This window comes from Barbus barbus (genome assembly GCF_936440315.1).
Source record: "Barbus barbus genome assembly, chromosome: 9".
In the NCBI taxonomy this organism is placed as follows: Eukaryota; Metazoa; Chordata; class Actinopteri; order Cypriniformes; family Cyprinidae; genus Barbus; species Barbus barbus.
Window position 1 is genome coordinate 1,050,001 of NC_136737.1, and position 20,460 is coordinate 1,070,460.

Sequence of the window (20,460 nt, forward strand, 5' to 3'; positions counted from 1 at the left end):
CTAATTCAAAATACTATAATATTTGACCCTGGAGCACAAAACTAGTCATAAACAATATTTTGAAATTTAATTAATCTTTCCATTGATGTATGGTTTGTTATGATAGGACAATATTTGTCTGAGATACAACTATTTGAAAATCTGGAATCTGAGGGAGCAAAAAAATCTAAATATTGAGAAAATCTCCTTTAAAGTTGTTCAAATGAAGTTCTTAGCAATGCATATTACTAATCAAAAATGAAGTTTTTATATATTTACGGTAGGAAACTTACTAAATATCTTCATGGAACATGATCTTAATATCCTAATGATTTTTGTCATAAAAGAGAAATGTATAATTTTGATCCATACAATGTATTGTTGTCTATTGCTACAGATATACCTGTGCTGCTCATGACTGCTTTTGTGCTGCAGGGACACATATATTAAAAATCATAGTAAAATAACACTGATTTGATGTTGAGGTAAAAGAAGTCTAAATATATCAACTTTATCAAGTTAAACTGAAATACTGTCATGAATATACTGCCGTCTGAATGTGTTTGGTGTCTCTGGTTTGAAGAACGCATGCACTAATCTGCCTAATTTGCGTCTGATGGACGTGTTTGTTTGCGTTGGTTAGTATGAGTTGATTGGATTGAGGGTATTCTGTTTGTGTCGTAAACGGTTCCCAGCATTCCTCTCTCTGTGTCTGGACTGCTGTCCTGGACCCGGATCAGATGTTTATTGGCAGGCGCTCGGAGCGCAGGATTAATGCCGTTTATTTGGATTGGATTGTGTTCGGTCAATTAGCGATCACAGCTAGACTGGGCTGGAGGAAACCGTGATCAGAAGTTACTGTCAAACTTAGTGCTCAGTCAAACTACAAGATATTCAGCTTTTAAATGAGTTACAGTACAGTCAAACTAACCTGAACTACTAACAAAAAGTAGCAAACAATGACTGAATCAGTCAATTGTTTATGAACCAATTCTTTTTGTCCAAATGAATGGATTTATTTAAGTGAATCATCTAATTTAACCAATTTAAGTCAACCGTTTAAATAAACAGATTCCTTTAAGTGAACCATCCATTATTTAAGTGGATAATCCATATTAATGGATTTATGTGGATGCTTCACTTACTTTAGCTCCGTTTACTTAAATGAATCAGTTCATTTGAATTGTTCACTTTAAGATCAGAATCAGTTTAGTTGGATTTTCACTGGAATGAATCTGTTCACTAAAATCTGTTTGTGTGGACATTTACTTAGATGGTTAGTTTTAAATGAATCTGAACATTTGAATGGGTCACTTTAAATTAATTTATTCAGTTGGACAGTTCACTTAAAAGAACCCATTCATTTGGAAGATTCACTCAATGCAATTGAACTAATTATTTTGGTAAATCATCCAAATGAGCTGATTCATTTAAGTGAACCATCTAAATGAAATGATTCTGATAAGAACCAAAGATCCCAGAGAACCAATTCATCCATTCAAATTAATTGATTTATTTACGTGAAACGTGCGAAAGAACTGATTCACTTAAGTGAACCATACAACTGAACCGATTCATTTAAGTGAACCATCACAATAATCCGATTAATTGTAAGAAATATATTCTTTCTGTGACTTTTCCTTCAAGTTAGTACCGTTGCTGTTTTCGGTTCTGAAGATCCGCTGATTGTTCGTTCCTCTGTGTCCCTGTAGATGGCATTCACTCGGTGTCGGCTCAGTGTCTGCTGCAGGTCACCATCATCACGGACGAGATGCTCTCCAACAGCATCACGCTGCGATTGGCCGACACGTCGCAGGAGCGCTTCCTCTCGCTCCTATTGGCTCAGTTCCTGGAGGGCGTGGCCCGCGTGCTCTCGGCATCCCGCGAGGATGTGGTGGTCTTCAACATCCAGGACGACACGGACGTCAGCGCCGGCATCCTGAACGTCAGCCTGTCGGTGGCGGCCCCGGGCGAGGGATCGCGGGGTCACGGGGTCAGCGGCGGAGGTCAGGTGGAGTTCTTGGGGTCCGAGGAGCTGCAGGAGCGGCTGTATCTGAACCGCAGCCTGCTGGCGCAGATCTCCTCGCAGGTACCGTGGCATACTACTAGTTTTATATACAGAATGAACATCTCACCCCTCACGTAATCGCTTAATCAATGTTTCAACCGCGGAAAGACATCATTAAAACAGCTTGTAAACAAAATGTCACGTAGCATTTCATTTACCTCAGGCAAGTCATCAGGGTCTACAGCTCGTTATTTGCTATAGAAATGAAGTCTTGAGAAGAGCATTTCGCGAAATATAATATATACTATATACTCATTACATTTGACTTAACCTGTTAGTGATTTTGTAATTGCATTAATTATGTAATGCATGTTTAAATAAATCTGTTATGAAACAAGTTATGACAGCCACTACACTAACTGTATAATTTAGAAGTTAATTTAAAAACACGTTTGCATACAATTTGTTTTAAAAATTTAAGTGTGAATTAGGCTAACTCTTTCCCCGCCGGCGTTTTTGAAAAAGGTTGCCAGCCACCGCCAGCGTTTTTGCTGATTTTCACTCAAATTTCATCATGGCCCCAGAATATTTAGTTGTATGAATATCTGAACATGCAATACATCAAAATAAAGATCAACCCTCTGCTTTCAAACAAACAAAATTAGTTTTATTCTAGCTTCAAGCATTGTTTTTGATCAACACTTGAATATAGGTAGGTTTAAATACTCCATCTGGATGATATTCAGTAATATTATCAAAGCTAAGATGCAGTAGATGTCTTCCATCAGTATCTCAAAGCTTCACAGGCCTTTAACACTTTCTGGATCCACACCTCACTCTGAAACATTACACAGTTTTCATTTATATGTGGTTAGTGTTGATGATTTCTAGTGCCATTCTTGAGATGTGTAATAGCGCCCCCTAGCGTATAACAACGAGAACGTGGAAAAACGGAAAATAGTAATTGAATTTAAGTTTAGGCTCTGTTCTTAACTGTAACCTTATAGTAATGTAAAAGGGCTCCCTGTAGTTCAGAGGAGAAGCTGAGGTAGATTTGTATCCCTACAATATTTTTTTAATTACAATTAAATTTATTTAAAGAACAAGTAATTTGTTCAGTAAACCATTGTTTAATTAAAAAAAGGAGCAATTTATGTTGTTTTTTTCCTCCTGCTGTACCAAAACCATAACGAACCGCGACGTCTAAACCGAGGTACGTACCGAACCATCATGTTTGTGTACCGTTACACCCCTAATTAGGTTTGTTTCGCAGGAGGTGCTTCCGTTTGACGACAACATCTGCCTGCGTGAGCCGTGCGAGAACTACATGAAGTGCATATCCGTGCTGAAGTTCGACAGCTTAGCGCCGTTCGTGGCGTCAGACACCATCCTGTTCCGGCCCATCCACCCGATCGCTGGGCTGCGCTGCCGTTGTCCACTCGGCTTCACGGGCGACTACTGCGAGACGGAGATCGACCTGTGCTACTCCAAACCCTGCGGCCCTCACGGCATCTGCCGCAGCCACGAGGGCGGCTTCACCTGCCAGTGTCTCCATGACTACACAGGTGAGATGGGGTGGAGCCTCTACACATCGTTCTCTCACATTCTGATCAAACAGAGGGGCGGAGACTCCTCACATCGCTCTCTCATATTCTGATCGAACAGAGGGGCGGAGCCTCCAAACGTCACTGTCTCACATTCTGATCAAATAGAGGGGCGGAGCCTCCAAACGTCACTGTCTCACATTCTGATCAAACAGAGGGGCGGAGACTCCTCACATCGCTCTCTCATATTCTGATCAAACAGAGGGGCGGAGCCTCCTCACGTCGCTCTCTCATATTCTGATCAAACAGAGGGGCGGAGCCTCCTCACATCACTCTCTCATATTCTGATCGAACAGAGGGGCGGAGCCTCCACACCTCGCTCTCTCATATTCTGATCAAACAGAGGGGCGGAGCCTCCACACATCGCTCTCTCACATTCTGATCGAAAAGAGGGGCGGAGCCTCCACACATCGCGCTCTCACATTCTGATCGAAAAGAGGGGTGGAGCCTCCACACATCGCGCTCTCACATTCTGATCGAAAAGAGGGGCGGAGCCTCCACACATCGCGTTCTCACATTCTGATCGAAAAGAGGGGTGGAGCCTCCACACATCGCGCTCTCACATTCTGATCGAAAAGAGGGGTGGAGCCTCCACACATCGCTCTCTCACATTCTGATCGAAAAGAGGGGCGGAGCCTCCTCACATCACTCTCTCATATTCTGATCGAACAGAGGGGCGGAGCCTCCACACCTCGCTCTCTCATATTCTGATCAAACAGAGGGGCGGAGCCTCCACACATCGCTCTCTCACATTCTGATCGAAAAGAGGGGCGGAGCCTCCACACATCGCTCTCTCACATTCTGATCGAAAAGAGGGGCGGAGCCTCCACACATCGCTCTCTCACATTCTGATCGAAAAGAGGGGCGGAGCCTCCACACATCGCGCTCTCACATTCTGATCGAAAAGAGGGGCGGAGCCTCCACACATCGCGCTCTCACATTCTGATCGAAAAGAGGGGTGGAGCCTCCACACATCGCTCTCTCACATTCTGATCGAACAGAGGGGCGGAGCCTCCACACACAAACACGCCCACATCCCGCTATCATATTCTGAAACTCACACCGATGAAATATTCACGCTGTTCTCATAAGAGCAATATAAAGAGTTTATGAGGAGTCAGGTTTATGAAGTATTTTGTGAAGGTCGTGACCTCTGTCTCTGTGTGAGAAGCCCCTGCAGGTGTGTTTTGATTGCTCTGGTGCTCAGAACATTATGAAGAGAAAGGGCTTTAGATTCCAGTCATGTATTCAGACGTTGCAGTTTCTCTCAGAACTGGGTTCAGCTCACGACCCGTCTGAGGGTTTGTGCCTGCCAAAACACTCGCTAATCACAGAGAATAATAGATGATACGAGATGAGGTGACAGTGAGATCTTCAGAGATGAGATGAGAAATGTGACAGTCAGAGATAAGATGTTACAATCAGAGATGAAAAATGCTAATCAGATAAGAGATGTTATGGTCAGAGATGGGATGTGATAATCACAAGATGTGGTCTGAGTTGAGTTGTGATAATCAGACGAGATGTTATGATCATGGATGGGATGATGAGGCATAATGACTTGACATTAAGTAGGATAACCAAAGATAAGATGTGATTATCAGAAATGAGCGGTGATGAACAGAATTGAGATGTTATGAGAGATGAGATGTGATGAGGTAAGACTTAAGTGAGAAAAGATGATCAGAGATGAGATTTTACAATCAGAGATGTTATATGATAATCAGATGAGATGTTATGATCACTAATGAGATGTGATTATCAAATGCAATGTGATGGTCAGAGACGTGATGTTATGATTTTACAGTGTTATCATTTTCTGAACAAACAGATTAGGTAAGATATTATGTGATAAAATAAGATGAGATATTATTGATGAGGGGTGAGATGTGATAATCAGATGAAATGTGATGAGGTAAAATGTTATGAGAGGAAGAGATGAGATGTGATAATCAGATGCAATGTGATGGTCATAGATGAGATGTTATAATCAGAAATGAGAGATGATAATCTGATGGGAGATGTCATGATCAGAGATGACATGTGATGTGATAATAAGATGAGATGTTATACTGACATGAGATTAACCAAAGATAAAATGTGATTGTGAGAAATGAGCAGTGATAAACAGAACTGAGATATTATGATGAGATGTGATGAAGTAAGACTTAATGAAGTGAGAAAAGATGATCAGTGATGAGATGTTGCATAAGGAGATGTTAGATTGCAAGATTGCATAACATGATTAGAGATGTGAGGACCAGAAAAATGGAGACAATCAGAGAAAAGATCAAATGAGATGTGATGAGCAGAGCTGAGCACACTGCATAGCTTGTTAGCTCCTGTGATAAATGATTTGTGATGTTGCTCGTTTGTGAGTCACTTTGGGTAAAAGTGTCTGCTAAATGAATAGCTGTAAATGTAAATGAGATGATGAGAGCTGTGCTGCTTTAAAATGCTCTCCAGTCAGAGATCAGAGGTGGTTCTGTGATTTGAATCATCTCTGATCTGATGTAGCAGGTGAGATTTGTGACAGAACATGTTTGTCTTCTGGCAATCGTCTTGCGAATGCAGTTCACAGAAGTCATCTGTGATTCGCTCTGAATGTAATATAATAGATGAAGTGTGTTGTACAGCCCGTTTAACATGATGTGTGCCGCAGCCCACATGTTATCATTACATAAGATCTGCACTCCGTATGTGTGTGTGTGTGTGTGTTTGTGTGTGTGTGTGTGTGTGGGAGTGTTGTGTAGGTGTACAGGTGTGTGGGAGCTTCAGCGTGTGTTTGTAGAGAACTGGAGTGTATTAAAAGCACTATAAACTGTCTCTCTCTCTCTCTGGTTCTGTCTGTTTCTGGCTCCTGCTGTCCTGCCAGCTGCTCCTTCTCTGTGTGTGTGTGTGTGTGTGTGTGTGTGTGTGTGTGTGTGAGTGTGTGTGTGTGTGTTGAACATGAGTGTTATTTAACATGTTTGTGACACATCTCATCTCATCTCTCATGAGATCTGTTCATTTTGATAAGATGAATGATTCATACTGCTGCTGGAGAGAGAGAGAGAGACAGGCGGAGTAAAAGCCGTGTTAATAATTGATGTGATCTTAGCAGACGCTGAACACACTGAACTGATGTGACGATGAACAGCTCTTGAATCACAATCAGCAGTGATAATGTATTTTATGCTGTAAGTAGGGCTGAATTATGACCACCACGAGTAAGTGAGACAATAATCACACAATCCATTCCAGACAATTCATTGTAGTGAATCACTTCAAACAAACTATTTGAAATGATTCATTTGAATCATAGCTCAACAGTGGACCCTGTATGTGTTTTTAAATGAATGTTTAGTCAAATTAGTCGTAATGTGAATGATTCACCAGTGATGTTATTAATTTTGACACTGAATACTGCAGTTTAATGTGTTCAGTTCAGTTAGATTAGTTTTATTATACTGCAAAACATTATTTTCTTACTTAGTATTTTTCAATCAAGATGAATTTACTTGACAAGTAAAATGACTTAAGATATTAAGTCTTGTTTAAAAAAATAAATAAATTGTAAGCTTTTGCTTAAAACAAGCAAAAATATCTGCCAGTGGGGTAATAAAAATAATCCTAATTCAAAGGCTAAACAAGATAATTTTTCTTGCCCCATTGGCAGATATGTTTGCTTGTTTTAAGCAAAAACTAACATAATTTTGATAATTTGTTTCAGAAAGTGAGACATAATATCTTAAGTCATTTTAGCTGTAAAGTAAAATCATCTTGATTCAAGAGTTCACCCATAGAATGACCCTGACTCAAGATTCATTATAATCGGTCGTTAATATGATTCATTTGAATCATTGCTCAACAATGAACCCAGTGTAATGGAACATCTGGTCAAGATGAGTCAAAATGTGTTTAGATTCAGTCATAAAAACTGTTTTTAGTTACATTTATATGAAATATAAATAAGATAACTAGCTACCATTTGTTAGTAGTTTGTAAGGTAGTAAACTACTTCTCCAGAGACGTACTATCATTTGACAGACACCGGTTTCTCGTCGCTGCCCTTGGAATTGAACAAGGAGCTTAAACATGAGCGTCAGGTCATTAGTCAGTTGATAATGGCTGTAAACGAGAGTTTAACGAGGCTGACCCTGAACTGACTGCGGTTGTTGGCCGGGTTCACGCTGAACTTCTCGGAGGATCATGTTGAGTGTGTGTGTATGAATATGGATGAGCTCTTTGATGTGGAGCCCGTATTTAAAGCTCTGACCTCGTTTCCCATCAAAGACCTTCTGAGAGAATCCAACACACACCGCATTAATATTTGATCACGCGCCGAAGCGGCCGCAAACCCAGGGAATGTGTGTGTAAACAGGAAGATGGAGCGACTGGCACGCACACAAATGTTTCCGTTATGATGAGCGTGACCAATCGTCTTTTGTGTGTCGAACAGTGTCGCCTTTGTCTTCACACACACACACAGTCTTCCTCACGCTCATCTTCCTCCGTCTTCACTATATGTCTGTTTGTTATCTCCAACCATAAGAAAGAAAACTCTTAAAAATCTCTTTAAAACTAATGAGATGAAATAGAGATCAAACCGAGAACTTTGTTGATGCATCTTGATGTTTCTCATTGGAAACAAACTAAATTAATGTCATTTTTGTCAATTTTGTTCGTGAAGGGTTATTGAATAAGTGTATTGTTGTATGTAAACTTAAACTTAAAACAGTGATACTGATCACCACAGGACAGAAAAATCACAATCAATATCTCACTTGTTTCTCAAGAGCAATGAGATGAAATGGAGATCAGATTGAAAATGTTGCTCTAGTGTATATTGATGGTTAATGAATTTAATTTGACATTTAACATCTGAGACAAACTTGATACAATGAAACATTGGCCCAGCTGCTGTGCTAACTCTCAAACGAGATCCCTTTAATGTCTTGATTGCTGAGAAAATTAATCTCGCTCGTGTCTCCTCTAGAGTTTCAGAAGAGATCTCAACTATGTCTCAGATTTGCTCAAGATCCCAAAGTCCGAGATCTCAAACACTTCTCACTGGATGATGACTAGTGCTTCATTTGGGCCTGTTTTAGGAGAAACATCTGACACAGTTGATACTTCAATGAAACATAACTGAGACCTCTATGAAGTGCGATGTAAAAGAGCAAAGTCTGAGCAATAAAGTGTGTCTCTGTGTTCAAACTAAACCAATGAACTTGTTCCTCTTTTCTCTTTCCAGGTGAGCGCTGCGAGATCTCGTCGCGCTCGGGCCGCTGTGCTGAGGGCGTGTGTAAGAACGGCGGGACGTGTCTCAATCTGCTGGTGGGCGGCTTCAGGTGCGAGTGTCCACCCGGAGGCTTCGAGAAGCCCTTCTGCCACATGAGCTCCAGGAACTTCCCTCCGCAGACCTTCATCACCTTCAAGGGTCTCCGGCAGCGCTTCCACTTCACGCTCTCGCTGTCGTGAGTATTTGTCACTGAGATGAAGCCGTCAGCCGTGTTTGTTCGTTAGTCAGCGAGTCAATAACGCTTAATGAAGCTCCTTCTTCTGGATGTTTGCTCAGTGTCTCTGGAGCTTTTATCTGCTCGTCTCAGAGAGTTATATAACATTATCCAGCACTATTTGTGGCAAATATGTTTATACCCAGTGTGGTCGTGTTGATCTGTGAATGGGAAAACAGATGCACTGTCCGGATGCTCCTCTGTCTCGGCTTTGCTCTTTTCTTTCTCTCTTTCTCTCGCGCTTGTTTGCTGATGAATGCTCTGTCAGTAATCTGTTTAGTGTGTGTAGAGACTGTGTGTTTTGCTCGGAGACGTTCAGGACTGATGAGGGCTTTTTAGCGCGGGTTGCTCGGCGCTGATTCTTGTGTTTCAAGGGAAGTTTTTTCCGAAGGTTTAAAGGGTCATATTGTGAGTCTCCAGGACTCAAAACTCTCAGAAAATGTCCAAAATGGACTTGGCATGATCATGCACATTTACACCAAACATGAGGAAGTAGGACACCAGGAGAACTAAAAAAAAAAATTGAGTCGATATGATTTACATATATACGTCTTCAAGGTCATTTATTGTACAGATCAGAAAGAGGGTGTAAAGTGATCTCGAGAAACTCAATTATGGCTGTTTTTGGTGCATGAAACCTCCAGGAACATGATGAGAGGAGCTCGGGGAAGATATGAAATGTGTGAAACGACCCCATTAACTGTGCCGGAGATAAAGGAGGATGTTGGGGTGATGCTGAAGGAGAAATGAAGGGTGTGTGTGTGTGTGTGTGTCTCTGGAGATGTGATTATTCTCCTCAGTAACCAGGTCAACAGCACTAAACCCCACGGCAAAACCACAGGAACATCCACAGACACACCGGCACATCACACACTCGCTCTGAGATTTGAAGATTTAAGTGATATTTGGTGCTATATTACCAGAGCATTAATGCTCAAAAATACTGACTCTTATTTTTATTCATAATAATAATATTAATGTTAAATATTAGTGCTGTCAAACGATTAATAACGATTAATTGCATCCAAAATAAAAGATTTTGTTTATGTAATATATGTGTGTGTACTGTGTATATTTATTATGTATATATAAATACACACACATGCATGTATATATTTAAGAAAAATATATTATATTTATACATAACATAAATTATATAAGTATATACACGTAAATACATGTAAATATTTTCATCAAATATACTGTATGTGTGTGTATTTATATATACATAAAAAATATATACAGTACACACACACGTGACCCTGGAGCACAAAACCATAAGGCTCAATTTTTCATTTATACATCATCTGAAAGCTGAATAAATAATCTTTCCATTGATGTATGGTTTGTTATGATAGGACAATATTTGTCTGAGATACAACTATTAGAAAATCTGGAATCTGAGGGAGCAAAAAAATCTAAATATTGAGAAAATCTCCTTTAAAGTTGTTCAAATGAAGTACTTAGCAATGCATATTACTAATCAAAAATGAAGTTTTGATATATTTACGGTAGGAAATGTACTAAATATCTTGATGGAACATGATCTTAATATCCTAATGATTTTTGTCATAAAAGAGAAATGTATAATTTTGATCCATACAATGTATTGTTGTCTATTGCTACAGATATACCTGTGCTACTCATGACTGCTTTTGTGCTGCAGGGACACATGTGTTAAATGTTATTGGTTTTTATTAGTATTAATTTGGGTGGCAGACATTTAAATTAAATTAAATTAAATTGTCACAAAACATGAATAAACATGAAAAAGAATTGTTTGTTTTTCTCTCATTAGATTTGCATTGTATTTGTTGATCAGCTGCTTTGATCAGATGAGGAGTGCGTCTGGTGTTGTTTGAGCTTCTCCTCCTCCGTGTTTTCAGGTTAAACGTTCACCTGCAGTGTAATAATAACAGCGAGGTGTTTTATTTTCCTGCTGCTTTGTGAGCGTTTGTTTGAGTCGGTCTGTCGTGTTCGCTCCTGCTGCTGCTCGCTGACCTACTTTAACTTTATAAATGTGAGACGGATACCTGTGAAGTTCTGCATCACTACAGCAGAGACTGACTGCTTGTTAGAGCTGAACTCCATCTCTAGTGCAGATAGTGAGATCAGAAGATCACAGAGTGTGTTTAATCTACTGTTACTACAGCTGAAACACTGAGTTTAATCCACACAGACATGTTTGGACTGCTAATGTGAATGATGGACTTAAAGATGCATCCACACACACACACACACACACACACACTCATCATTATAAGTCTCTCCTGTCGTTCCTGGGCTCGTAATCCTCTGTAAATCTGTTTTTTCTCCTGCAGGTTTGCGACTCGAGAGCCTGACGGTCTGCTGCTGTATAACGGACGCTTCAACCAGAAACACGACTTCATCGCTCTGGAGATCGTTAACGAACAGATCCAGCTCATGTTCTCCGCAGGTAAACGAACCGAGCGATGCACATCAGAACCATTCATGTGAGCAAATGCAGCAAAAGCTCAATGCGAATTATCAGCCGATTCACTCGTCACAGTGCTCAAATAACGAAGCTGACGCTATTGGCCCAGATGTCACATGACCCAGAAGCTCGTATTTAATGTGTGTCAGTTGAACTAAGAATCTGCTCATGAGTGTGTGTGTGTGTGTAATTTATCGCTGTGATCTGTTGACCTCTGCAGGAGAGACGAAGACGACGGTGTCACCCTTCATCGCCGGCGGAGTGAGTGACGGCCGCTGGCACACGGCACACGTGCACTACTACAACAAGGTGAGTCCACAGGATGTGACATCACAGCTGTGCAGGAAGTGTCTTTCAGATTCTCAAAGGAAGGGTCTTTCTTGATCTGCTGCCGCAGGGTTGCGTGAGTGAAATGTAGGACAGATTTGTGTGTGTGTGTGTGTGTGTGACCTCATGCATTGTGCTCGACTCCTTTAAGAAGACAGTCAACACACACACACACACACACACACACACACACACACACACACACAGGGGTCAGAGGACAGCAGAGACATCACTTTCATTTGTAAATGCTTGTTCATGATGTCAGTGAATGTGATTCATCATTGCTATTTTTTATTTAGCTTTTAAGTCATTTTAGAACTTAATTTATTTCAGTTTATTTCAAAAGTTCCATCTAATATATGTACATATAGTCAGACATTTATAATCAGATCAGATCACATCTGTGTGTGTGCGAGTGAGTCTGTGTGTGTGTGTGTGTGTGTGTGTGTATAAGAGTATGAGTGTGGAGTGGGTGTGGTTTACCTCATTATTTTATGACCAGTAAGCGACTCTCAGGCCCCGCCCCTGTGCTGCACTGATTGGCTCGTTCAAACTCACAGCATGTGTGACCTGCAGCAGTGGGGTCAGTCTGAGAGGGGTCGTGACCTCTGTGTGATGAGATCATTCATTAAGCCAGGCTCGTTGTGTCTGTTGGTGTTCGTTCGAGTGGAATCAGATGACAGTTTGAAGTCACTCGTCTGAACAGATAGAAATCAAGATGAAGCTCCTCACACAGCTGTCTGTTTGTCTTATTTTATATTCATATAAGAGTACTTGTACATTGATTTAAAAAAATAAATAAATTAACTATTTTAAAATGTAAATTTATTTAGAATTCATTTTTATAAATATTTAACAGCTTTAAATTATTTATTTGAATTACACATGTGATTTTTCCACTTTCAGTTCGGATTATAATAATATAATATAATATAATATAATATAATATAATAAATATAATATAGGTGATAATGGAACCTGCAGCACAAAAGCAGTCATGAGTAGCACAGGTATATCTGAAGCAATAGACAACAATACATTGTATGGATCAAAATTATACATTTCTCTTTTATGACAAAAATCATTAGGATATTAAGATCATGTTCCATGAAGATATTTAGTAAATTTCCTACCATAAATATATCAAAACATCATTTTTGATTAGTAATATGCATTGCTAAGAACTTCATTTGAACAACTTTAAAGGAGATTTTCTCAATATTTAGATTTTTTTGCTCCCTCAGATTCCAGATTTTCAAATAGTTGTATCTCAGACAAATATTGTCCTCTCATAACAAACCATACATCAATGGAAAGGTTATTTATTCAGCTTCAGATGATGTAGAAATTTTGAAAAATGTTGAAAAATTTAGCCTTATGACTGGTTTTGTGCTCCATATATGTTATAAACAGAACTTCTGTGATATTTCTAAACATAGTGCTAATACTTCAGCCGGGAGCAAAGGCGGAGCGGTGTTTGGAGTGATTATTGAATACTTGTTGTGTCCTTCTGTCTCCTTGCATCCATCAAGGAGACATTTCCATCAATGGAAAGATTATTTATTCAGCTTTCAGATGATGCATAAATCTCAATATCACAAAATTGACCCTTATGACTGGTTTTGTGCTCCAGGGTCACATATAATATAATATACCATAATGATTATATATTATTCACAAGATGCCAGACAGATAACAATACACCAGAAATGAAGATGAAGCTCGTCACTGTCTGTCTGTGATGTATTTTCATGGTTGTGTTTGATGCCGCTGTTCTCTGATTGTCCCGTCTCTCTCTCTCTCTCTCAGCCTGTCCTGAACCGCGCAGGTCTCCCTCAGGGCCCATCCGATCAGAAGGTCGTGGTGGTGACTGTGGACAACTGCGACAGTTCGGTGGCACTGCGCTTCGGTAACATGATCGGAAACTACTCATGCTCCGCCCAGGGCAGCCAATCAGGATCCAAGAAGTAAGAGCACGAGTCTGACTAGCGCTAATCGCCAGTAATAGCGTGACTGTGTAATGCTGCGTTGTTTTGCGGCAGGTCTCTGGATCTGACGGGACCACTGCTGCTGGGCGGTGTTCCCAAACTCCCCGAGGAGTTTCCCGTTCGGAGCCGCCAGTTCATCGGCTGCATGAAGGACCTGCGCATCGACCAGCGGCACATCGACATGGCCGGATTCATCGCTAACAACGGAACCCTAGCTGGTGATTAGTGCTACTGGATCTTAGCGCTGCATTTGACATTATTGACCACACCAGTTTTTTGAATAGACTAGAAAATGATGTTGGCATTAGTGGAAGTGCATTGGCACTGTTCAAATCGTATTTAACTGACGGCAATCAATTCGTAGCAGTGAATGAAGTGGTATTATGCCAATCACGAGTGCAGTATGGAGTACCTCAAGGCTCAGTACTAGGACCATTGCTTTTCACGCTTTACATGTTACCCTTGAGAGATATCATCAGGAAACAGGGTGTTAGCTTTCACTGTAATACTGATGATACTCAGCTCTATATTTCTTCAACACACCATTTTTCTGTTTAATACTGTAAAGCTGCTTTGACACAATCTGTATTGTAAAAAGTTCTATAAAAAAAAAATCGTCAATGATAATGTTATCCCGTAACGAGTGTACAATGTGTTTTCTCAGGATGCTCTGCGAAGCGTAATTTCTGCAGCACTAACCCATGTCTGAATGGCGGCAGCTGCGTCGATCTGTGGGGTTCGTTCCGATGCGACTGTCTGCTGGGATTCGGAGGACGGAACTGCGAGAAAGGTGAGCGAGCGCCACGTGAGCCACGCGTCCGTTAGTGGGGGATCGGTCATTAGCATCACCTGTCTATTCGTCTGTCCGCAGTGATGCCCAATCCGCTGCGTTTCCATGGTAACGGCCTGTTGTCATGGCGGGATCTGGCTGCCATGGTAACGCTTCCGTGGCACCTGGAGTTCATGTTCCGCACGCGACAGCCGACAGCGACGCTGATTCAAATCAGTTCAGCGCAACAGCATAACCTCACCATACAGGTGCACTTAAAACACACAAAACACATATCTACACATATTTTACAAATGATGACGCCGCTAAACGGAGGCTTCGTCAGCTTTAACTATGTTTCTGGATACAAATACGCCACCAAAATATGGTTAGTTAGGTACACACACACACACAGATATAAAACACACAGATATAAAACACAGTTGAGCAGCTTCAGCAGCAGGTGCACTGACTGATTTTTGTATGTGTCTGCAGCTCCACCTGCTGGCTGTGTGTGATATGACACCTTACACACAGTAAACCTGGGTTTAACAGGCAGTTTTTGTTATTAGATTTGAAAAACACAATTGTTTTTGTTCTATGTATATGTATTTCCTATTGAAATTTGGAGTGGGACATTGATAAGTTGATACTTGCTGCATATAATATTTTATATGAATCTACTATACTGTCATGTGTATGATTCATCGTAGAGCATGTTTGACTGGACAGGTGTTTGTGTAGTGCGTGATAGTGTCATCAGTGTTTTGATGAATGGACATCACAGAGAGTGTGTGTGTGTGTGTGTGTCAGCTGAGGGAGGGTTATGTGTTGACGTCGGTCCAGCGCGGCGAGGACTCCACCGTGTCTCGTGTTGATGATGTCACAGTGAGTGACGGCCAATGGCATCACCTATTGCTGGAGCTCCGAGGCCCATCGACGGGCGGCATAACGGCGGCACTGAGCCTCGACCACGGCCTGTACACGGTCAGACATAATACAGCTGACCTCATCTTAAAATATTATTACAGTCATTATTTTGTAGTTTAATACAATTCAAATGTTTTTTAATTTGAATTTATTTACCTATTTAACGTAGATGTAACGTGTGTGTGTGTGTGTGTGTGTGTGTGTGTGTAGTCTTCTATGGATCTGGACTCTAAGCTGAAGGGTGTTAAACTGAAGACTGTGAGTGTCGGCGGAATCAAAGACGGCAGGAATAAAGTCATCAGTGGATTCAGAGGATGTGTTCAGGTGATCATCTCACACACACATGCACACACACACACACACACTCTCTCACACACACACACACATGATCATTACAGTCACATGTGATTGTCCGCAGGGTTTGCGTCTGGGTGGCTCCGCCTCAGCTCCCGTGTTTCCCAGCATGCATCAGGCTGATGTGGTGAACGTGGAGTCGGGCTGCAGTCTGCCGAACCCCTGCGGCTCGAACCCGTGTCCGGCTCACAGCGACTGCAGCGACGACTGGGACACACATTCCTGCAGATGCCACAGCGGTCAGTTATTCTCTTCTGTGATTCATTTTTGTTTTTATGTTTTCTGTTTTGATTTAAATTGTAGTTAGTTATATTATTTATTTAATTTAAATATTTATTTAGCATTTTGGTGTGTTTTTGTATTGTTAACATATGACAACAGGTTACTACGGCAACAACTGTAGCGACGCCTGCGCTCTGAACCCCTGCGAGCACCAATCAGCATGCAGCAGGAAGTCAAGCTCCGCCCACGGATACACGTGTACCTGTCCCAGCAGCTACTTCGGCCAGTACTGCGAGAAAAAGTACGAGAATTTCCTGATGCGCGCAGAGATTCAGGACGCTGTGATGACGTGTGTGCTAACATGAGTGTGTGTGTGTGTGTGTGTGTTCAGGACGGATCTGCCGTGTCCCCGTGGATGGTGGGGGGATAAGTCATGTGGTCCGTGTAACTGTGACACGGCTAAAGGATTCGACGCCGACTGTAACAAGACCAGCGGCGCGTGTCGCTGCAAGGTATGATCAAACTCCATCACTGTGTCTTTAGTTACTGTTTTTAGGTTTGAAAATGTTTATTCAATCAATTATAATTTGAGTTTTATATTAAATTGTAATAATAATATTTGGATGAGATATTATTTAATAAACTATTTATATTTATGTTTTACTTTTATGTTTAATAAATTGTATAATATTTCATTATATTATTATAAACAATATACAATTAAATTTAAGAAAACGTCTGATGAACAACCTGCGTGCTCGAAACGTCACACGCTATGCGAAAGTTTTTAAATACATCTTTTATATTTTTGGAGCTTTGATGTTGCCGACTTTACATAGAATTTTTCTATAAAAATACATTATACAATTTATTAAACAGTATAAAATTATAATAATGTACCGTTAAATCGTAAAAATTTTATATTGTTTAATAAATTGTTACATTTATATTATATTGGTTTTTTTTTAGTATTTACTTTTTATTACTCTATTTTAATTTTGTATTTCTTTAAAAAATATTTTTCTATTTTTATTTTAATATTATTTAATAAATTATAAAAACATACTTTTATATTATTAAACAAAATTTAACAGCATAACAAAAAGTTTAATTCTTTTATTATATATATTTTATATTGTTTTAGTACATTTTAAACTTAAAATAGGTTTAATTTTGATATGATTTAAGTTATAAAAAACATTATATTGTTTCTTTTTAAAAAATATTTTTAACGACTTTTTTTAACTTGTATAATGTTATTATTATTAGTTTTTATTATATTGTTTAGAATATTTTATAATTTGTTATTTTTATTATATTATTAAATATTTATATTTTAATGCTAGCAAGTCCAAAAGTCATCCAGCCCCCCCACCCCCCCAAAAAAAAGAGCAGAAAAAATTGTCATCACGTTACTCAAATCCCACCAGACTGCAGTTGGACATTGATCTTGTTTCTGTGGTCAGGACAATCACTTCCGGCCGGCGGCGAGCGCGGCGTGTCTGCTGTGTGACTGCTATGCCGTGGGCTCGTTCTCGCGCGCCTGTGACCGGGACAGCGGTCAGTGTCCGTGTAAGCCGGGCGTCATCGGGCGGCAGTGTGACCGCTGTGATAACCCCTTCGCTGAGGTCTCGTCCAGCGGCTGTGAAGGTCAGACTCTCAAACATACGCTCATCATGCTGTCATGTGTGTCCCATGACCCCTCTGTAACACGTGTGTGTGTGTGTGTGGTGTGTGTGTGTGTGTGTGTGTGTGTGTGTGTGTGTGTGTGTGTGTGTGTGTGTGTGTGTGTGTGTGTGTGTTCAGTGATCTACAACAGCTGTCCGCAGGCCATTGAAGCAGGAATCTGGTGGCCACGGACCAAGTTCGGTTTACCGGCGGCCGTCTCGTGTCCAACAGGATCCATGGGTACCAAACAAACATTTCACACTCACAATGTTATTTTAACATCATTATTACATTAAAAATGGTCATTTTATCAGATTAAATGTGCTGTGTGACTTTACCATGGTAAATAGATAGGGTAACACTTTATTTTATGGTGACCTTGTTACAGATTCGTGTACTTACTATTATAACATCAAAAAATTATGCATAATTACATGCAAGTAACCCTAAACCAAACCATAACCATATAGTAAGTACATGTAGTTAATTAATATTACTCAGTACTTAAATGTATAATTACACTGTAACAAGGACACCTTCAAATAAAGTGTAACCGAAGATAGATGCACTTACAATTACATATTAGCATTTTAGATCTTCGTACGTGATTTAATCTATCGGATATGAGTTACTGTGTTTAATGGTGGATTATGTAAACGGATTAAATAATCCACTTGAAAATCAAGAAATATCAGTATTTCTTATATATTTAGTACAGTATTTCTAGAAGCTTTACACTTGATCTACATGAAACATTAAAAGTACAAAACAGTACTGTACTCTAGCTACAAAAACATTTTTTTATTTTTTCCATTTTATTCAAAATTGTCATTTACTTTGTTAAAAATATCTTTAAAAATCTTGTCCAGCAAGAGTTCTGAGTATCATTTTAGCAATATCTGCTAGAAAACTCTTGAAAATTAAGTAAAAAAAATTGTAGATCTACACAAAACAATAAACCTATCTACAAAAAGGTATTAGTTTTTTTATGCTATTTAGATAATTTTGCAATTTTGTACGTACTATATTAATAGAGTTATGTTTGTGAGCAGGAACTTCCTTTTTTTTTTTTTGATCAAGTTTTACATTTACTTAATATTTTAATTGCATAGTATTTGTGCGCAGGAACTGCGATCCGTCACTGCGACGAGCACAAGGGCTGGCTGTCGCCGAACCTCTTCAATTGCACGTCTGTGAGCTTCAGTAAACTCAAGACACTGGTGAGAATCTCACGCAAACCTCTCGCGATACTGCGTGATCCGCGCATCCTCACGTCTGTTTTCATGTCTGCAGGCGGAGCGTTTGGCGCGTAACGCATCTCTGATGGATTCCAGTAACGTCCAGCAGACGGCGGCGCTGCTGTGTAACGCAACGAAGAACGCGAGACAGTTCTACGGCAGCGACGTGAAGAGCGCGTATCACCTGACGCGCGCCATACTGCAGCACGAGAGCAGCCAGCAGGGCTTCAACCTCACCGCCACGCAGGACGTCTTGTTTAACGAGGTACGCGCGCATAGCTGCAGCGCTAACATGCTACGATAAATACATTGCGCAATTTATTTTTTGTGTGTGTAAAATGCATGCATATTTCAGTTACCTCATAATTTAAATAACGCCAAAAATAACGCATTATCTGTCATCAGTTATTTTTATTAGGAGTACTAGTTCACATTTTAAAAGTAACGAATAGTTACAGATGTTAGTGTTAAAACTGTGTTTAACCGTGGATTATGTAAATTAATTAAATACTCCACTTGAAAATCAGTATTTCTTATATTTATTAACTCAAAAAATAACGCATTATCGGTCATCAGTTATTTTTATTAGGAATAGTAGTTCACATTTTAAAAGTAACAAATTACGAAGCGTTACCAACTAAAAGTAGTAATGTGACTAACATTTTAAGCTTTGTCAATTTTTCTCTCATATGTAGCAATAAAAAGTCCATTATAATGCATTATTTCTAAATTGTTCAGCGCATTATTAAATGTGTTATTTATAAATTTGTTCAGTTTCCTCATTTAAATAACGCACAAATTAACGCATAATATGTACGTACCCTGGTGAAAAATAAATATACTAAAATCTATTTGAAATACTTTTATGCTAAGTTTACTACAAACACATTTACATATTTATATGCTTAATAAAAATACCCTGTAAAATATCCTAAACTGGTTTACTTAACGTCTGCTAAATTGGAACAACTAATTTTGTAATTAATGCACTTTAATTATGCTGAAGTACAACTAAAGATACACTTAAGTATACTTGATTGTGCTAAAGTGGAACTATTTCAAGTATTCTTCAGGTACACTTTTTAATATCTTGCATTTAAAGACCGGTATTATTTAAAGATCATACAATCCTCGTCAATAGTGAAAGCACATTTTAGTCTTAATATTAAGAAATGTGCATTGCGCACAAGTAGCACTCCAAATAAGTTTAATTAGAATTGTTATATCGGTAAGTCTCGAGCGATATATCAGTAAATATTGGATTGGATTCCATTTATTGTCATTGCACATGTAGGTACAAGGCAACGAAATGCAATAGACTTGAACTATATTTAGTATTAAACATTTTTAATTTATTACTTTTTTATTAGGTAAGTTAATTTTATTAGGAATTCTATTTTGCATTGTAAAAGTAACGATT

At 39.6% G+C, this 20,460-nt stretch overlaps 1 protein-coding gene across 1 annotated transcript in view; it reads left to right on the forward strand.

The window, feature by feature from the left end:
* The window catches only part of LOC306874800 (cadherin EGF LAG seven-pass G-type receptor 2-like), a gene marked incomplete at its 5' end in the record, with an annotated part of 54,149 nt that overhangs the window by 20,137 nt on the left and 13,552 nt on the right, over positions 1 to 20,460 (forward strand). Inside the window, 18 exons of the mRNA XM_079425050.1 lie at positions 1,692 to 2,068; positions 3,261 to 3,552; positions 8,828 to 9,050; positions 11,411 to 11,526; positions 11,765 to 11,853; positions 13,681 to 13,838; positions 13,914 to 14,077; positions 14,524 to 14,649; positions 14,731 to 14,897; positions 15,442 to 15,615; positions 15,769 to 15,882; positions 15,977 to 16,151; positions 16,294 to 16,435; positions 16,526 to 16,646; positions 17,601 to 17,784; positions 17,941 to 18,042; positions 18,928 to 19,022; positions 19,096 to 19,305. Coding sequence (XP_079281176.1) covers positions 1,692 to 2,068; positions 3,261 to 3,552; positions 8,828 to 9,050; positions 11,411 to 11,526; positions 11,765 to 11,853; positions 13,681 to 13,838; positions 13,914 to 14,077; positions 14,524 to 14,649; positions 14,731 to 14,897; positions 15,442 to 15,615; positions 15,769 to 15,882; positions 15,977 to 16,151; positions 16,294 to 16,435; positions 16,526 to 16,646; positions 17,601 to 17,784; positions 17,941 to 18,042; positions 18,928 to 19,022; positions 19,096 to 19,305 — 3,029 coding nt within the window. The remainder of the gene's footprint in view (positions 1 to 1,691; positions 2,069 to 3,260; positions 3,553 to 8,827; positions 9,051 to 11,410; positions 11,527 to 11,764; positions 11,854 to 13,680; positions 13,839 to 13,913; positions 14,078 to 14,523; positions 14,650 to 14,730; positions 14,898 to 15,441; positions 15,616 to 15,768; positions 15,883 to 15,976; positions 16,152 to 16,293; positions 16,436 to 16,525; positions 16,647 to 17,600; positions 17,785 to 17,940; positions 18,043 to 18,927; positions 19,023 to 19,095; positions 19,306 to 20,460) is intronic.